Raw genomic sequence first — 18,539 nt, 5'->3', positions numbered from 1 at the left:
AAAGGATGAGCAGAGTATAGGTTTATAAATTCTTATAGAGCTAGTGGAAATATTTTTATCCCTCCACAACCGTTCTCAATAAATACAGCTGACCCGCCTCGTCTGCAACCCCGAGTCGCTTCTGCGTGCGCGGACGGCACCCTGCGTCCCCGGGCAGGCGAGCACGGGGGCTGATGGTGGCCGGCCCCAGGGCTTCTTGCTCCTGGCTTCTGTTTCCCCGGCAAAGGCTCGAAATGGATACTGGGGGGTTTGCGCTGCACCCACAGGGGCACCCAGCTTGGGGTGGGGTGGGAGAGCCCCGTGGGACCCAGCTCTGGGCGTGAGGGGGGACACAAGGATGAGGTCCCCCCGCCTGCTGCTGGCTGGTCCCTCTTGGGGTCCCACGGCCCCAGGTGCGGCTGGTGCTGGGGCCACGATGGGAACTGGGGGGGAGCGGGGAGCCGGAGCACAGCCGCGCGCCGCCCACCGAGGGGTGAGCCCTGCCGGGACCCCCCGCGGCAGCCGGCACGGCTGCGCCTGCCCTGCGGGTGCCGATGCCCAGTCACCCCAGTTCGGCTTCACCAGGAGCTGGCGGAGGGAGGGGGTGGGTGAGCTGTGCCTCTACCTGCCTTCCAGCGGGGATCATCCACCCGCACCCCGTTATCCCCCGCACCCTGCTACCCTGTCCTGCCCCCCACTATCCTGCCCCTGCCCCCGCCATCCTCCACACAGCACTGTCGGACTGATCCAGCCTGGCACCGGGTTGTGCGTGTGTGGGGTGTGTGTGGTGTGTGTGTGTGTGAGCCCGACGGCTCTCCCTGGGCCCCCCAAACCCCGCTGTGACCCAGCAGATCCTGGCACAGCCCGCCAGCAGCCAGCGGAGGGGTGCACAGGAGCGGGGGCCGGCGGTTTGGGAGGGCACCGCACCCGTGCTGCCCAGGGCAGCGTCTTGGGGTGGTCCTGGGTCCCCCGCCGTGACACCCGGCCACCATGCGCGTGGCACGGGGCTGTACCCGTCCCCCCGCGCCCCGCGGGGCTGGGCTGTGGGGGGCTTGGGGGGAGCACATCCCCAGGCACCCCCGAGCCCCCCTGCCGTGGGCATCCCTGCCCCTGATGCATCACCCTGGGCATCCTCGCCTGGCCCCCACCCGCACCCTTGACACCCCACTTAGGCTCAGCAGCAGCACCCGGCCCCGGTGCCATGGGCGTTCTGGGCCCAGCCCTGTCCTCTGCGCCCACTCACTTGCTCCTGGGCTTTCCTGGCTTCCCCTTAGGTGCTGTTTTGCGTCCCTGAAGGTCGCCGGACGCACGGTGGGACCGGCCGCTGCCACGGCCCCGCTCGCTGCCCTGGGGTGGCGGGTGTGGGGCCACCCACAGCCCCCAGCTCGCTTGCTGTGCAGAGCACCCCGTGCTCCCCGCTGCTCACCCCGCGGGGAGGAAGCCTGGGGATGGTGGGGCGGGAAATGATGACTGGAAAGCCAGCCTTCCCCCCACCCTGGGGCACCCCCGGTCCCCCGTGTCCCCCTCTGGGTTCTCCCCGTCCCTCCTCCCCTGCTCATCCTCCCTCCAGTCCCCCTGATCCTAAATATCATCAGCTCCTGCGCTCCCCTCCGCTGGCACTCACCCCCCACCCCTCATATCCCCGCCAGCTCCCACAGGGCCCCCCATTCCTCATTGCCCCCATTCCCCACCCAGCTCCGTTCCCCTCTGCAGGGCTTTGCTCCCACCTGCCCCCCGTGCTCGAGCACCTCTACCCCCCACCCAGCACCTTCAGCTCAGCTCTGGTCCCCTCCGTGCTCACCCCCCGCCGTGTGACACCCCCCACCCCCTCCGATCCCCTTCCCCCTCCCCATGTATGCCCAGACCCCCTCCAGACCCCTCTCCTTGCTGCCTCCAAGACCCTCCCTGGGTTTCCATGCCCCCCGTTCTGGTCTGCTCCAAGCCCCTCCGGGGCCACCCAGACCCCTCTGCCCCTCCGCGCCCCGTGCGGCAGAGCTGCCTGCGAGGGCAGCGAGAGCTCGGGCCGGCTTTGCCCCCCGTGTCCCCCGTGGATGGGACCCTGCCCATCCACGGGGGACACGGGGGGAAAGGGGCTCTGCTTTCGGCCGCCCCCTCGGCTGCTCCGGGGTCGCCTGCGGCGCGGCCGCGCGGGGACGAGCGCCAGCTGCCTCCTTCCCGAGGTGAGATCCAGCCGGCCGGGTCAGCGCGGAGGTTTCGGCAGTCGCTCTCCTCCTTGCTTGTGCTCTTCAGACGACCTGGGTCGCGGAGCACACGGTACTTCCCGCCAATGTTTTTCCCAAAGAGACGCTGGTGTCAGAGCCAGGGAGCTCCCGAGCGAGAGCTGCGCCGTCCTCGCGCCATCGTTTACCCCCTGTGGATGGCGGAAGCCTGTCGAGCACGTGGTTGTGCTATTTTTCCCTGCTAAAGTGGCCAAAGTATTTCAAAGGGGTTCCCCAGATGTCCTTGGCAGAGAGCTAAGGCCAGGCGCCGCATTCCTCTGGTCTCTGCATCACCCAAGACACACCGGTTTGGGGTTTCCACCGAGCTGAGTGGTGCAGTCGATACGCTGGAGGGAGGGGTGGCATCCAGAGGGACCTGGACAGGCTGGAGGAATGGGTCCATGTGAACCTCATGAGGTTCAACCAGGTCAAGGGCAAGGTCCTGCAGCTGGGTCGGGGCAACCCCCAGGACCAGCACAGACTGGGGGAGGGAGGGAGGAAGGGATGGAGGGAGGTAGGTATGGAGGGATGGAGGGATGGAGGGATGGAGGGATGGAGGGATGCGTGGATGTGTGGATGGATGGATGGATGGATGGATGGATGGATGGATGGAGAGCAGCCCTGTAGGGAAGGACTGGGGGATACGGGTGGGTGACAAGTAGGACATCAGCCGGCAATGTGCACTTGCAGCCCAGAGAGCCAAGCGTCTCCTGTACTGCATCACCAGCAGTGTGGCCAGCAGGTTTCCGCTCTCCTGAGACCCCCTGGAGCACTGTGTCCAGCTCTGGGGTCCCCAGCACAAGACAGACATGGACCTGTGGTAGAGCAGGTCCAGAGGAGGCCACCAAAATGGTCCGAGGGCTGTGACACCTCAGCTGTGGAGAAAAGCTGCCTTGTGGGGAGCTGCCAGCCCCATCCACCGCCTGCTGCACCTTCTCCCCTTGCTGTGGATCGGAGCTGGGGCAGCAAACAGCCCCCCTGGGGTCCTTCCCTCCTTTACCAGCGCTGCCTCAGTCCCACCTTGCTCCCTCCTTCATTTTACAAAGATGCTGAAACCCGCCTCTGGCTAGTGGTGCCAACGCAGGCTATTTATTGGGCCACAAATCACCATCACAGACATTAACCCTCTTATCATCAACACGGAAATGGAAAATGTTTGTGCTCCCTTGGGTGGAAGCAGCTCTCGCCCCAAAGGCTGGGATGAGTGAACTCCTCCTGCATCCCACCCTTGCAGATCCCAGTACCCCAAGACAGACCCCCGCTGGTGGGCCTGCCTGCATCTCCCGTCCCAGAACCGCCAACAGACCCTCTTGTGTTGGCCCCAAACTGGTAGCTTTAGCCTGGTTCCCCTTTTCCCTGGAGCATAAAACCCAGTGCTGAGGCTCCGGTGACAGTCCCAGCCTGTGCCTCCCCCTCACTGCGCTTCATTCCATGTGATTTTGATCACATCTTTAAAAATAAAAAACCCCAAACCCACTCAAACGCAGCCTTCCCAGGGCAGAGATATTTCTGCACAGCAAACGCTCCGACGCAAATTCTCCAGTGTCTTATTTTAGGTTTCTCGCCAGCGCCGGCAGCGGCGGCAGGCACCCGTGCCGGAGCGCCTGTCGAGCCTTTGGCAGCAATTGCGGTGGAAGGAAATGAGGGTTTCTCAGGGCAGAAAAGGAAATCTCGCCCCTCCTTCCCTGGGCTGTGCCACCGCAAGCCTGCCACCACCTGATGAAACCCCGGCTGGCATCAGCCTTTCCCTTCCCCTTCCCCCTTTCCCCCTTCCCATTTATCCATTTATCCACTTATCCCTTATATTATTCATTATATTTTCCCAAATCGGAGAGCCCGCTGCAGCCCCACTTTTTCCAGCGCTTGGAGATGTGAGCATGGGGTGAGCCCCAGCTTGGGGACCCCCGTGTGGCTCCGCTGCCCCACGGTCTCCGTGGAGCGGGGGCAGTGCCCCCCCGGCCCCGTGCAGCTCCCCTGCCCGTCGCAGGCAGGTTGCCCCGGGCAGGGAGGCCCCATATGGCTCGGGGGTCACTTTGGCAGGAGGATGCCTGGGTGCTGCTCCTGACCCCCTGCTGCCTCCCCGGGGCACCCGTGGTTGTTTTTCTCTTTTTTAATCCAGGAACCAGGGCGCTGCCTCCGGTTTCTTCCCGCTCTCCTGTACCTCTTGGCCGCTTGTCACATCCATTCCCACCGCCGTCCCTCCTGGCCCGGGGGAGGCGGCAGCAGTCACGCTGATGCACCCAGCGCCGTGGGCCCCGGCGGGAGCGCGCGGCGTGGCTCTGGGCTGCTGGCTGGTGGGATGACATGCCTGTCCCTCGCCTTGCGGACGGGATGAGGATTTGGGACACTGTGTCTGAACGCATTCAGTGAATGCTCGTGACGAAGCGGCTTGCCTTTGTGTCCTCTGCTCACAACTCGATGATCTCAGTAGACTGGAAACCCTTATGCTATCACGTGCCGTTGCTCTTCCCCTCCTTTAAAGGCAGCTAAAACATCCCAGAATTACCTTGTGGCTGGCAAATGGGCCACAGACCAGATTCTCCATCCAGCTCTAGCAGAGAGAAGTCTTCAACACATTTTGTAGCTCCTCTGTTCCCCACAGCCAGAGTGGAAAGACCCGACCAAGAGCTGGAAGCATTTTTTAGGGTTAATCCCAAACGATGAGGACCCCTGGTCCATCTGAGGGGTGTTGGGTCTGCTCTTCACCAAACACCTTTCAGAGGCAGAAGAGGAAGGAAACACCTCAGCATATGAAGGCCTTCCCCAAAGCTTTCCAATGTCACTTCTCGCTCCTCTGTACATCAGGGCAGGGCACAGGGGACAAAGCACCACTACCGTGCTCCAAAAAGTCACCCTCCATTTCTACCAGCCACCAAACGCTTACTATTTGCTCCTTCTCTTCTGCTCGGCCTTCAGGCTACCAGAATGCCTGGAACTGGGACATTCTGCATCACTGACCAACAGATGTTGGATCTTGGATTCAGCGATGTCACTGCTGAGGGATGGGTTTCTCGGCTACATGAGACTTTGGCAGATGCTTGTGGGCTCATCTCTGCCCAAGTCATTCTTGGTAAGAGGAGAGATGAAAACCTTTGCTTCCCCTTGAGGCACCTTTGGGGTGTACGCTCATTTTTGCATCACCAAGAGAGGAAGGGAAGTCCTTCAGAAGGTCCGGAGGGCATCACAAGAGGAAACCACCCCCCATGTAGCTGGGTGTATAAAGCTACAGTCTCTCTTCATTTTGTCAACTGGATTCAAACCATTCGTATTTGTTAGTGATGTGGTGACTGTTGTCTAATAGACATGTCCTGGAGCTGCTGCTGCTGAGCCAATTGAGGCAGAAATTGATGCTCCATAGTTCTGTTGCACTAGACCCCGTAAAGGCAAACACCAGAGCTCACGCTGGCTTCTACAGCCGCGTTGTGGTGAGAACTGTTTTGGCAGCAGCCAGCCAGCCTTGAAAGAGAGAAGGGATGGACCGTTTGTACAAAAGCCCGCGGACGCGCAGATTTTCCATGATTTCTGGTCAACGCTGCCATCCCTGCAGCTGTGTGGCCAAGAGCGTGGGGTGAGCTGATCTCAACATCAGCCCGGTGGTCCCCTACAGAGATGTTGAGCCAGCGGGGAGGGTGGAGGCGAGCAGGTAGTTTGCTTCTTGACGGCGCCTATTTGAGCACAGCCTACCCAGCGTGGCCTGGCTAAGCTTCTTCGAACCCTGGGTGCGTTGAGCACGGACAGTTTCAGAGGGGCCCAGCACCGTCCACCCATGGGTGTCTGCTTGGCTCCTGGCTTGCAGAGTATTTTCAGAATTCTGCTGCCACGGCCGCGCAGCTCCTCGCAGCAGAGGACGCCCTGACCCAGACCCCAGCACACCCCCCCCACTGTGGTGGACGCGTGGGAAGGGGACAGGAGATGGTTGGCTGCGACCGTAGCGTGGTCTTTAATTGCGGAAGAGCCCGCCTATGCGGCTATCGATTCTGGGAAGCTCTTTAGAGGTGTTCACTGGCACGTCACGCTATTTCTGGAGCTTCCTTTAAAAAACATAAGTTGTGCTGCATTTTGGCCATATAATCCCTGTGCCTGGAGTCACACAAAACCCACCAACAAAATTTGGTGTCACCTGCCAGGCTGCTGAGAGGCGTGGCAGAAACAGCCATTCCTTCCCCCCAGTGATGGTGTCACAAGTGATGTCAGCATGAAGTACAGGGACCAAGTGGAAATGATCGTGAAATCTTGGTCCCTGTGGAAGTGGAGGAGGTGCCACGCTCCTGGGGCTCCAGCTAGGACTACAGATCCCTGGCAGGAGCCCTCAGTGGCGGCTGTACTTGGGGAAACCGCACCCGCTGCTTGCGGCGCCGCTTTACGTGTGCCTTTGTAGAGAAGACAACGTGGCCTCCATGGTTGGGTGTTTGTGACCCATCAGCAGGGCTGAGAGCCCAAGGCTTGGTGACGTTGGGTTACACCTTCCCTCCAGGCACCTCCCTGCAGCCCACGGGTAATGCCTGACGTTTGTGCCGAGTTTCACGTTATGGGTACGGCGTTGCACAACGTGCGTGCAGGGACCAGGGGAGAGAAGAGGCACGAAGGGTCCGCAGACAGGCCAGACAGCCCCAGGCTAGGGGCTTCATCTCGGGCTTGGCTCTCCTTTCCCAAGGCAGGGTCTGCCCTTCCTCTCCCATGCACGGACACGAAGATGCTCACCACTGTACAGGTCTCAGGCCCTGCCCCACACCTCCCCATAGCTGCCTCAGACAGACTCCGGCCCAGTGAGGCCCCAGAGCTCTCGGGGGGGGAGGGAAGAGGTCCCAGGAAGGTGTTGGCCCCACAGGACCAAGGGGGAAAAGGGCAGCCTGCCCCCAGCTTTGCTCTGTCTGGGAAAGCTGTCCTCGCCCCCAGCCCCTCCCCGCCTCTGCCGGGAGAGCAGCTGGGCAAGGGGCAGGGGGATGGGGCTGTCTCCAAAGCCAGCTCAGCACCCTGCCGGGCTTGACCCGCTGAATTCCGGGTGACAGAAGTGACCCAGGACACCCCGTTCCAACTTCACCACAGGCTTGGGAGGAATGAAAAAGATCCACTCTATTAAACCTGCCGGAAGAAGGGTACAATGGGTGGTCTGGGGCACGCAGAGCGCAAGGGGTGGTCGGGGGCATCCAAAGCTCTCAGGGAGCAAAGGCTACTTCTTCTTGTTGCTTTTCTTCTTGCTTTCAATCAGGTGCAACCCCTGCTTCTTGATGTCTTCCCGGGTGGGGACAAGGCCACGGTCTTTGTCAGCAAAATCAAAGGGGTCTGGAGGAGAGAGTGGAGGGGGCTTGGGGAGGGTCTGCGGGGCCACCTCCACTGTGCCCGTGTCCCTGGGGAGAGCTGGCACATTTTGGAGGGCTGGTGGCACCCTGGAGAGCCCTCGTGCCGAGCCCTTGGGTACAGGCACTGCCGACTGGCTCTTCCACTCCAGCATCCCAGGGGGACCTGCAGGATCTGGTGATGCCACCACTGTGGCCCATCTCTAACACTGCTGGGGCTTCCCATAAAGGTCTGGAGGTACAGGGTGGTGGGTACAGCTCTCACTTTGCTAAAAAAGGTGGTAAGCTGCCAAAAGCTCATTGTATCCTCCGAGAGCATCCAATAGGAAGAGGCTACAGGCAGAGCCAAGCACTGGTTAATCTTCACAACCAGGTGTTTTTGAAGATGAGGATCTCTCTCCTTGCCCCACAGCACCTCTCCTTGTTCCTGCTGTGGTTCAATGCTCACCACCCCACTGGCTGCCTTCGTTCTCCCACATCCCCACTTAAAACTACCACCCATGCTCAAAGCCTTGGAGATCACCAAGGTCAGCCCCAAGGCCTGGAGGCGACTCATGGGTTCGGGTCTGCTGGGACAGTGGGAGACAGGCAAGGACACCCAGTAATTCCAGTGGGCAGGGGCTGGGACCGTCACTGTGGGATGTGTCCCCGCTGTGCTCTCCTACCTTGGACCCTACTGTCTATGTCCTCCAAGGAAATCTTCAGGTTCTGTGGATCATTCGCAATTGTTTTCTCCAGAAAGTTTCTCACCTTCACAAAAGTCTGTGAAAGATGCTCTGGGTTAATAGTTGAAGGGGAGGCAGGTGTTACAACCCAAGGGGTGACCCAACTCAATGTCCCCCTGGGAGGGGACATCCCGTAGTGCCCAGTGCCAGCTGGGGCTGAGCTGCTCTATGGCTTTTCCCTGGGGCCAATTCCATCCTCCCAGCTGTGAGGATGGCTTGGGATGGGCAATCCAGGAGAGCCCCGTGTGGGTCCCCAAAGACCACAGCAGGGGTGGAGCCCCCATGCACCTCATTATCCTCATCGGGGCTGTGCTTGTCGGGGGGCAGGTTGGCCACCCGCTGCACCAGGTACTGCAGCTTCTGCTTACAGTGCTGGAGCTTCTCCTCCACCCCTCCGCCCTTGACAGAATCGTCCTGGAGTCAGAAAGAGAAGAACGACCTTGGTGGGGAACATGAGCCCCTTGGGGTGACGGTGGCTGCACTTGTGTCACCGCGCTGTGCTGTTGCACCACCAAGCGCCGGCCGGGGCCGTGCTCACCCCAGCACCACACGGGTACCTGGCCGGGCACGGTGATGCCATACAGACGGACAAAGAGGTTGTCGATCCCGTTTTCAAACTCGAGCAGGAGCTCCTGGTTCTTCAGCATCTGGGCTCGCATCTGCTCCAGCCGAGACTCTTCCCACTGCAGCTTCATCCTCAGCTCCTCCTCCAGCATCCTGGAGCCAACAACATTCACATCCGATGCAACTGCACAGGGGTGCAGAGACACCCCAAACCTGTTGCAAAAGCTGCTCAGGTTGCCACCCCCCCAGCTGCAGAGCAGAGGTGCTGCCTGCAACCCAGCTCCATGCTGCTGGTACCACTTCCCACGCCAGGCAAGGAGCAAGGGTCCTCCTGCTGCCACAGCAGGAGCTTTGGGTGCTCTGCCAGGACCAGAGCCGGGGAAGCACCCCGCTCAGAAAACCTCCTGGTGCAGGAGCGGTGGGCAGCTGCAGGGGGACAGAGGAAGGGGTGCCCTGTTGGAACACACATGATGCACATGTCCCCCCCCCAAGGGTGGTGGCCTGGTGGCATGACTATCCCGAGGCCAGCAGCACCTGGTTGTGTTGGGGGGCTGGTAAAACTTCAGCTTAGCCTGCTTCAGCTCCAGCTCCTGCAGCATGTCCTTCAGCGCCTGCTTCTTCTCCTTGCACTCCTTGACGTACTGCTCCAGGTCCATCGAGGACTTCTGCTGTGCCAGGAGCCTGCTGGGGATGTCCTGGCCAGGGAAGAGCACGAGGGCTCAGCCCATGGCGCTCCTGCAGGGCACAGGATCGGGGCCATGGCCTGGGTGAGGTTTCTGCACTGTGGACAGCTGCAAGCTCATGTCATGGAGAAAAGCAGCTCCACCCCTGCCTGTGCAAGAGGGGCTTTGGGGGGCTCCAGAGCGCAGACAACCCCACCCCACCATGGGCTCCATTTCTTCCTGAAGCAAGCCGAGCAGAGACGTCTCAGCTCCCCAGGGCTCAAGCAGCCCCAGGTTTCACCAGAGATGGGCTTTCATGTTACCCAGATGCGGGAGCACTGCACCGCAGCCTTGGCCTTCTCCATCTTCTCAGTCACCTGCGCCTCATGCTCCATCTGGGACTTGGTGGCCTCCAGTTTGGCACCTGGGGTGGGAGGGAAGGGGCAGGGAGGGATGCCTGCGGCTGCGCCCACGTCCCAGCCCGCTGCACCGCGCCAGGCACTCACCCACCAGCGGGTCCTGCGCGTGCAGGGTCGGGAAGTCCATGGCGAGCTCGTACCTGGCTTGCTGCAAGGACGTTCATTGTCACCCCCTGGGCTGCTGGCACCCTGGGGGAGCTGCGGCCCCCCCGCCCGGGGGGCTCGGCACCAATGCCTGCCAGCTGCCTGCAGCCCTGCCTGCACCGGGCCTCCCAGCTCACCGCTCTCAGGTGCCTTTCGCTCGCTTCCTTGAGCCAGAGTCTGTCGATCTGCACCTTCTGGCTGGCCAGGGAGCGGTACCTGCGCTCTCTCTCCGCAAGGAACTGGGTTTCCATCTTGGCCATGTTGCCCTGGTGCAGATCAGAGAAGGGAGAAGTGGCTACCAAAGCCGGAACGGACCCTGTGAGCCAGCTGCGCTGCTGGGACGGCCAGCGCCAAACATGACACCCCCATGCAAACAGGCTGGGAAGGAAACTGGGCAAGGAGGGCCGGAGGATGGAGCACGCTGCCTTCACCACGGCTCCCCAGGCCCAGCGCAGCCTGGCCCGAGAGCGAGACCCTGGAGGAGCTATGGAGGCATCTGGGTGCTGTGGGCAAGCCCAGCTCAGCCTCTTTTGCTCTTTATTGCAGGAAGACTCACCAGTCCGGCCACGTGGTGCCGTCTGTGGGCTCTGGAGAGTGGGAAAGGGCCCCAAGGCGCCCCGGACCATCTCACCTTGGTTACATCAGCGGCTTTGAGGGCATCTGAGGCCATGAGCTCCATTTCTTCCAGCTCCCCATGGTACAGCTTGGCCATCCCGCACAGGAGGTCCAGGTGTGGAGGCAGGTGGGCCAGCTCCTGGGCCACAGGGAGCCACAGCGCGTCACCCCGCCGAGCCCCAGGAGTCTCCCGCGCTGTGACAGGCGGTGGAGGGGAGCAGGAGGGCCTCGCCGACCTGGGAGGGCGTCCCACCAGCGCAGCCCCTTGGGCACCTCATTGCCTTTGCAAGGGGAGCGGGTGGGACGGTGGCACGGCAAGGAGGAGCTCACCTTCTTCAGGACATCCCGCAACGCCAGGTACAGGGCAGTCACCTTCTGCCCACTCTGGACTTTCGTGAGCATTTTCTCAATCCTGTTCTGCAGCTGGCGAACCACCTGGGACAGGCACAGGGCGAGGGACACGCGGTGACCACCGGGGGAGGGCAGGGGTTGGATTAAAGCCCCCCACGGGTGCTGTCACCCCCAGAAGGGGACCTGGGTACCTGCATCTGCGCCTGGTGCTGCTTGTCATCCGCCTCGGCATCCTGCAGCTGCCGCAGCCGCCTCTGCAGCTCGTCCCGGGCTCGGCTCCGCTGCCTCACCTGGTGCAGCAGCATGTTGCACGTGTTCACCTGGTCATAGATTTTGGCCCGGAGCTTCTGCTGGGCCACCTGGATGGGCATGCGAAGGATGGCGGCAGGGCTCGCCGGGCACCCGCGGGAGAAGCGAGTCCTGCCTGGAAGATTCCCCCCAAGGCAGAGCTGGGGACGCTGAGACGTTGCTCCGGGACATCGGCACTCCCTCGGCGGGACGGGGTCTGGGAGAGCTTTGCTCTGGGGGGCTGGGTGGGGTAAGGCAGAGATGGGCATCTGCTGACGGCAGAGGTGGGTCGGGCTTAGGGACTCTCATAACACAGACCCGGGGCTCGGCGTCAATAAAATCGACCGTTGCCCCAGATGTGGATGCTGGCGGAGCGCGGCGGCACCGCGCTGTCCCTGCGAGAGGCCCCTGGGCAAATGCGGCTCTGCGGGGCCAGCGCCTCTGTCTCCACAGGCTCATAACCAGGTCATAACCTTGGGACAGGCAGCGAAGGGCAGAGACAGCATCTCTCTCCCAGAGACACAACCGGACCCCGCAGGAAGCCAGGGATACGCGGGGTGGAATGGCCAGGAGCTCTGCCGGGGCAAAGGATCTGCTCAGGCAGCTAAAGGAGGACCTGCACGGATGGGTCCCGTGGGGGAGAGGGACCCACGGGACCACAGGTGAACACCCCGTGTCTCGCCGCACCAGCCCTGTGGGGCTGCCCGTGTGCCGGCACCAGGTCCTTGCACGCTGCACCGTGTTCTTCCGAGCCGTGCCTGCAGCCCCAGCCCCCTGCGAGCAGCCCGTGCCTGCTGGACCCTGCCGTTACCTCCACGTTCTTCCTGGCCGAAGTGATGCCCAAGTGCTTCTCTGCTCTGCAAGCCTCGGAGATGGTGAACGTGTTGTGCTGTGGGCGGGAGAGGGGCAGAGAGAACATCACCGCCAGCCTGGGGACGGCCACATCCCGCCGCTGCCCTGCGCTGGAGCGGCCGGCTCTGCAGGGCCAGCAGCAGGCAGGGGTGCAGCAGATGGGACCTGCCGGTACCTTCTGGGCAATGCCCAGGGCACGGACGTCCTCCTGCACCGCCTCACGCAGGCGGGGGAGCAGCTCTCTGTTCCGACCAAGCTTTTCCTCACACGACTGCGTGAAAAACTTCCTCCCTTGCTCTGGAGGACATTAAGGTGCTGTTGGTATCATGCAGGACGGCGGGGGGACCCAGAGCCCCCGCCCGCCCCGGGCTATCCCCGCGAAGCCGAAGGGGCAGCACCTTGCAAGGCGATGATGGAGCGCAGCTCCTGGACACGCTGGCTGAGGTTTGCCTTCAGGCCCTGCTCGGCGCTGGCCGTCCTGCCTCGGCCCTCCGGCCCCGCTGCACGCGTGGCGGCCATCGCGGCTCCACTGCCCAGTGGCATCGCCACCGGGCTGCGACCGGGCGGAGCTGAGCTGCTGCCCGCGGAACCGTCGTCGTGGCACCTCCAACTGCCGCACAACACACACCCCCCGCCCGGCCATCGCCTCCCGCTCGGCCATCGCCGCCCACTCCCTTCCTCTCCACTTCTGCAGGTGACGGATTAATTAATAAGCAATTACTGAGCTCTCTGAGGCAGGCGAAGGCAGGGTGGGCAGCAGGGATCCCAGCTCTGTTTCCCATCACCGTGGCTACGGCAGTGGCAACCTGCCCAGCCAGGGGACCACCCCGAGCCCCACCAGAATCAGGGCGAGGACAATTTTGGGGAAAATAAGTGTACGCGTGTACCCAAGCACGCTACCAGCGCTCGCCTTGAAGCTGCCAGCTTCTTTCAAATGCCAAGAGGAGTCTATGACTACCTGGATACGTACCTTCGGAAATTTGAGCTAATCAGGCAATGGTTGTACGGGGAGTTACACTATGGAAACGGGCAGGAACAAACCAGCTACCAACACCGCTATTTATTTTGATGCTTACCATACATTCTTGCTGAACTACAAATACGACAAGAAATGCAAGCACATACATTTATTTGTTGATAAATAAAATCAAGCTCCCTCTACCAAGAGAAAATCCTTAACGTCTTGATTCATAGAAGACTTTAGAAGGAAACTGCCTTCCTAGCACCAAGCTCATAAATCAGCTTAGATTAAGTTTCTGCAACTCAAGATCCTTAACCTGCAGCCATACTGTTGTGCTTGTGTTCGAGCATGGAAAGCAAAGAAATTACAGGATTGTGAAATCAAGTATTACTGACACAGCCTATCTGAGGCTCTTACTCAGTGTCTCATTTGCAGATTTATGAATCGCACGGTAGTGCTAATTGCCAGTGACAAGCTAAATATCAACATTATCATCTTCAGTGCTTCCCAAAGTATGCATGAAGAGATGGCCAGTCGAAAGACAAACAGTTAAGGGCTTGTACACACGAGGAATATTGCCGATCTGTCCATGCATGTAGAGGTATCTATTCAGTCTGCATCCACATGGCAAATACAGTGATTATGCCACTAAACTTTCCTAGGCAGCACTTAAACATCATGGAAGGTTACCTTAGGCGCAAGAGAAAGCATTTCAAAATGGATAAAACGGTTTATGACTCTCCATTTCACCGGCCCCCAGTGAAACTCAGAGTCTATAGTGGCAAGTCCTTCCAAAATACTACTAAAGAAACGTAACCCAACCTTGCACAAGCTCCTGTCAACAGACCGCTGCAGAAATTGGCCTCCAAGAAGCCTTTGACTAAGGATCCAGTCCCGCAAGCCCTCTGCACCCGACATGTCAAAGCTCTCCCTGCTTAAATTCCAGAAAATACACATGTTAAAGGTACAAAGGAAAAGGTCACTCAAGAGGACAAACCAGAGCTCCGTTTAACTGTCCTTTAACAGGCAGAGTCACGCACTCTAAAAGGAAGCAGCAAATAATGAAGATAGCACATGCTCACCGGCGAGAGAGATCTCCTGCCTCGTTGCGTACTATCAGCATGAGAACAGGCGCATAATGCTAAAGGCTCCTTAAACTCCCGCCTGTTTAGCTTTTTAGCCACCCAAGCACTTTGCCTGGTGGTTTGTATTTTTAGTATCTCCTTCTCCAGTCGTTGTCCTCTTTTACCCTCTTCTTTGAAATACGCAAGTTCAACTTAAAAGCATTTGTTTAACACAGCTGAAACAAGATTTAACAGGATTATCAAGAACTATATACTGTGCCTCAGGAGCTGGCTGGAAATTCTGCGCATGTATTGGAAAGCACAGAGGATAAAGGACAGCTGCCAGAACTGTTCTCTATCCCACTAGAAGGCAAAGGGGCACACACAAAGAGTCACCACTAGGGAATTAGGGCCCAACAAAAGCCTGTCTAGCTCAATGGCCAGAGGCCACCGCTGCCTGTTCAAGATTCATTTTATCATGTGAACGAGAACAGCTCAGAAATGCAGGCTACCCCTTCAGCCTACAAAAAGCATTGCCCTGGCCAGCGATACCTCCTATACTACTAACAAAAATAATTACTTTATTTCTTTCTGTATCTGCAATATATAAATAGATGATAGTTCACTTTTTATTAATGTAGCTAAATATATTTTATGAATAAGTTATTTGGAGAATATTTTTCAGCAAGTACTGTTATATCCAGCAAAGGAAATCTCTAAGAATGGTCCTTTAAAGTACTCTAAATAATCAAGCAGCCAATTATGGAAGTCAATTTTTATGCTGCCAAGAGATCAGTTTAGACACGACCCACACTTTGCACCTGTTTAGAAGTGAAAATGCAACTCCCTTTTCTTCAGGCTCCTCCATTTGCTCCTACAAAACTCACCCCTCAGTGACATATGCCATCTTCCACTCAATACTGACAACTTAAAGCAAAAGTGATGGGCACCGTATCAGTCAAACACTCTTCAACAGCAACCCTTAAAGTAAACCAAAGCTAGAGTAACTTCCGCATCAAGCCTTGACTCAATCCTCGTTAGTGCAACTCTGACACAAAATGTTCCTACAGACAAACCCATCTGTAAACCAAGCAAGTGTAAAATGATTAAAAAAACACCACACTGCATGGAAAAATCCCAAAGGATTAGTGTCAGAAAATATTTGGCAACAAGAGACTGGAAAAAACATGAAGGCCTAACAAAAGAGCATGGCTAAGGCCAGTCATTTCGTAGGATGTTGTTAAAGTAGAACTGCTCCAGGAAGATTTTCATTATTCAAGCTTTTCGTCTCCCTCCTCCACGTCTTTCAGACTGAGCACTTCCAGTGTTCCTTTTCCTTTTGTCTCACTCCGGATCAGCTCATCAATCTCTCTGAAGCAGCCTGGGTCAATAAGGCACACCTGAAATATTTCACATTTCATCAGTCAAGCAATAATACTTGATTTTTATTAGCCCCCTTTCAAGGGGCAGTGTTAGGTTAACGGCTGGACTTGATCATAAGGGTCTTTTCCAACCAAAACAATTCTATGATTCTATGGTCCAACATTAATTTTAATTAAAAAAACCATAATTGTGTAGTTACTAAGAAGGACTTTGCAGAGTTGACAAGCAATTTCTACCAAGTAATCTTTCCACAGAAGTTCAGCAGTTCCATTTACCCATGCTGGACGTGTCTTCTGACAGTTGGGATTGCTAGATTCTGATCTGTTCTCAGAAAGATTTTCATCAATATCAAATTTTGCTTTACTACAGACTATTTAAAAAAAAAAACCTAATTAACCACTGTCAAAATACACGCCTGACCCACCAAGTAAATAAGAGTAACATTCCATATTTGCAGAGAAACTTATTAATGTTTTAGGAGAGTCTCTGCTAAGAGAAATTACACTGTGCTTCTCCTCAGCTTGAAGCAGCAATCTCTGTGTAACAAAGGCTGCTTCGAAGCTTTCATCACTAGATTGTGTGAAAATAAAAACTACAAACTACGCCTCTGATTTAGAATCTCTGGTAACTTGCAGCTTATCTAAACCACTTCCATATATTATCTTCTATAATATATATTATTATATATATTATAATATATATTATAATATATATTATAATATATATTATTATATATCATCTTCTGGTAAACCACACAGGTGAAGTCAAATCAAGTATGAAACCCAAGGACTGTTTTATTGCTTACAATTTCCAACTGTTCATGGAAGTCTTCATTCTCAATAACTTTAATCAGTGGCTTGAGCTTCTCTTTCAGTTTCTTCCCCTCCTTTGCTGGAAGAATAAATCGCAGCCTCATGTGAGCACGTTCAATTTGCATGGTCTCCTTTAACTGTCTGATCACTTCCAGTGCCTGTAAAGACATTAAGAAGAAAGAACATTTATACACCTGCAGATCACCGTGCAGATCACAAACTCAAATCCTTTGCATTAGCTTCAGACACATTTCTCAGTACTGACCACTGCCACTCTGCTGCAGGGAGTTTGCTATTACCCTATTTTGATAGATTAACAAGAAGAGGCAGAGTTCTTGCTGTTCATGATCACCTCAAATACTGAAAAAACCTGGCTGAAATCATGTTAAGTAGCAGTTATACTGCTGAACAACAGAAACCCATGTGGCTCAGATGCAAAGCCAGATTTACTACCTCAATTAAAATAAATCATAAAACTTTTATTTCTGTGCCAGGCATATCACTATTGCTGCTGTAATTAGGTTCTTTCTTTCTCCCTTCCCTAAATGGTTAGAAAACAAACTGCACGAGTTTCAGAAGCTGCTGGTATCCAGCATGCAACTGCCAGTTGGCTGATCACTCCGCAGGCTTTGTTGATCCCTCTGTGGCTGCTAACAGAGAAATTACACTCGATGACAACACCTCTGAGCACAAGCTGATGTTGCAAGAAAACTAACCTGCTGCTTTGTGCTCTTGTGTGGTTTGACAGAGTAGTGAATATCCTTCATGGCTCTTTCTATGAGGATAACTGTGTAGGGCCTCTTTGTTTCAGGATTCACACATTTGTCAGCCACAATAGTTGCGATGTCTCTAAACATCTGCTCCAGCTGTGTGTGTCGTTCTTTGTCTGATACCTGCAGCTCCCCTTTTGATAAAATCTGTACAGTAAAAATAAAGAAATCAGTTAATAAACATCACAGGTTTGACTAAAGAGTGAAAACTCTAGTAACTTTGTTAAATTTAACAATTGCTTGAATGCCTTGGTTAGATACGAAGTGCAAAAAAGGAGTAACTGTATTAATAATGTACATCGTTATGACCGACAACAGTGGAAAGACTTCAGAAGAAAAAAAAACACCACAGAAAGACTAAACTACAAAAACTGAAGTGCAGCTTTACTTGAATTCTCATCACCTACAAGTCCACCATTTGTATCCTACCAAGGACTTAGGAAATCAGATCTGTTCTTAACATTTAATTGGACTTTCCAAAGTAAGCAAGTATCCTCTTCCTTTCTCTGCATCCTTAATAATATATCTTGGGTGAGAAACTCCTCAGGATTGGTAAACCCTTTTTTCCATGTCCATAAACATGAGTGGATAGACACTGTACGTTATACAGAACACTCAACTCTTCTCAGTGAGACGCATACATGAATTTTAAGACTATAACAGAGTCATCACTCCTTTCTAACCATTTCTTAACAAATAAACAAGCCTTTTGACGACAGCAGCACCGCATTTAAGAAAAACATTCCAGTAACAAACCAACCTACCATAGCTGTATGACCCTTCTGTAAAACATTTGGAAAATCTTCTCCAAGCTTTTATAAAGCAAAGTGGCCAAAACCTACCATCTTACAGATTTCTGTTTGGTCATCTGTCCCAAATGCTTGCACGAGATCTTCCTTCTTCGCCACCTGGCCTTTGGAAACGTTGACAAACACCGTGTGCGTCTGCAGGACCTCGTCGAGATCTTTCTCCCTAGAGATCAGGACAGGGTTAGAAAACTTGTGAAGTCAGCGACGCAAGAAAGAGCGCATGAGGTTTCAGCGAGGCACAACAAGTCCTGCTGCTTAGGGCCGCATCGCTGCAGCCTGGAATCTTCTATTACCGAAACGTCGCTCCGCAGGGAAGAGCTGGAGCGCTCCCCCTTCCCAGCTCCACAGCCAGGCCCCACGCAAGCCTTTCCCCCGGCCACCGCCGGGTCCCACACGGGCCTCCCCCCCGCCACAGCCGGGCCCCATATGGGCCCCCAGGCCTCCCCCCCAGCCGGCCCGCCTCGGCCAGGCCCCGGCGGTGACGGCCCGGCACTCACGCTCCGCTGCGCCATCCCATGACCTTGTTGCGGTAGCAGGCGATCTCGAAGCGCTTGCCGCCGCGCCGCGCCCGCACCACGGCCACGTTGGTAAGGCGGATCTGGTTGGTGGGGGTGAAGATGGACAT

General features: G+C 56.2%; 2 protein-coding genes across 2 annotated transcripts; both read right to left on the bottom strand.

Moving 5' to 3' along the window:
• Positions 1-7,368: 7,368 nt before the first annotated feature.
• Positions 7,369-12,634, bottom strand: CCDC183 (coiled-coil domain containing 183; the record flags this gene model as incomplete). Its single annotated transcript, XM_082008759.1, has 14 exons — positions 7,369-7,481; positions 8,161-8,257; positions 8,509-8,634; positions 8,778-8,937; positions 9,319-9,479; positions 9,770-9,870; positions 9,953-10,013; positions 10,147-10,275; positions 10,641-10,763; positions 10,955-11,059; positions 11,167-11,532; positions 12,075-12,152; positions 12,291-12,412; positions 12,514-12,634. The coding sequence occupies 14 exons, from the start codon at positions 12,632-12,634 to the stop codon at positions 7,369-7,371; spliced, it is 1,863 nt and encodes a 620-aa protein (XP_081864885.1).
• Positions 12,635-15,411: 2,777 nt separating this feature from the next.
• On the bottom strand, positions 15,412-18,539 carry SBDS (SBDS ribosome maturation factor; the record flags this gene model as incomplete). Its single annotated transcript, XM_082008379.1, has 5 exons — positions 15,412-15,540; positions 16,329-16,493; positions 17,052-17,252; positions 17,948-18,077; positions 18,412-18,539. The coding sequence occupies 5 exons, from the start codon at positions 18,537-18,539 to the stop codon at positions 15,412-15,414; spliced, it is 753 nt and encodes a 250-aa protein (XP_081864505.1).

Source organism: Phaethon aethereus (genome assembly GCF_964289735.1).
Source record: "Phaethon aethereus genome assembly, chromosome: 19".
In the NCBI taxonomy this organism is placed as follows: domain Eukaryota; kingdom Metazoa; phylum Chordata; class Aves; order Phaethontiformes; family Phaethontidae; genus Phaethon; species Phaethon aethereus.
This window is presented reverse-complemented; position numbering and strand designations above follow the sequence as displayed.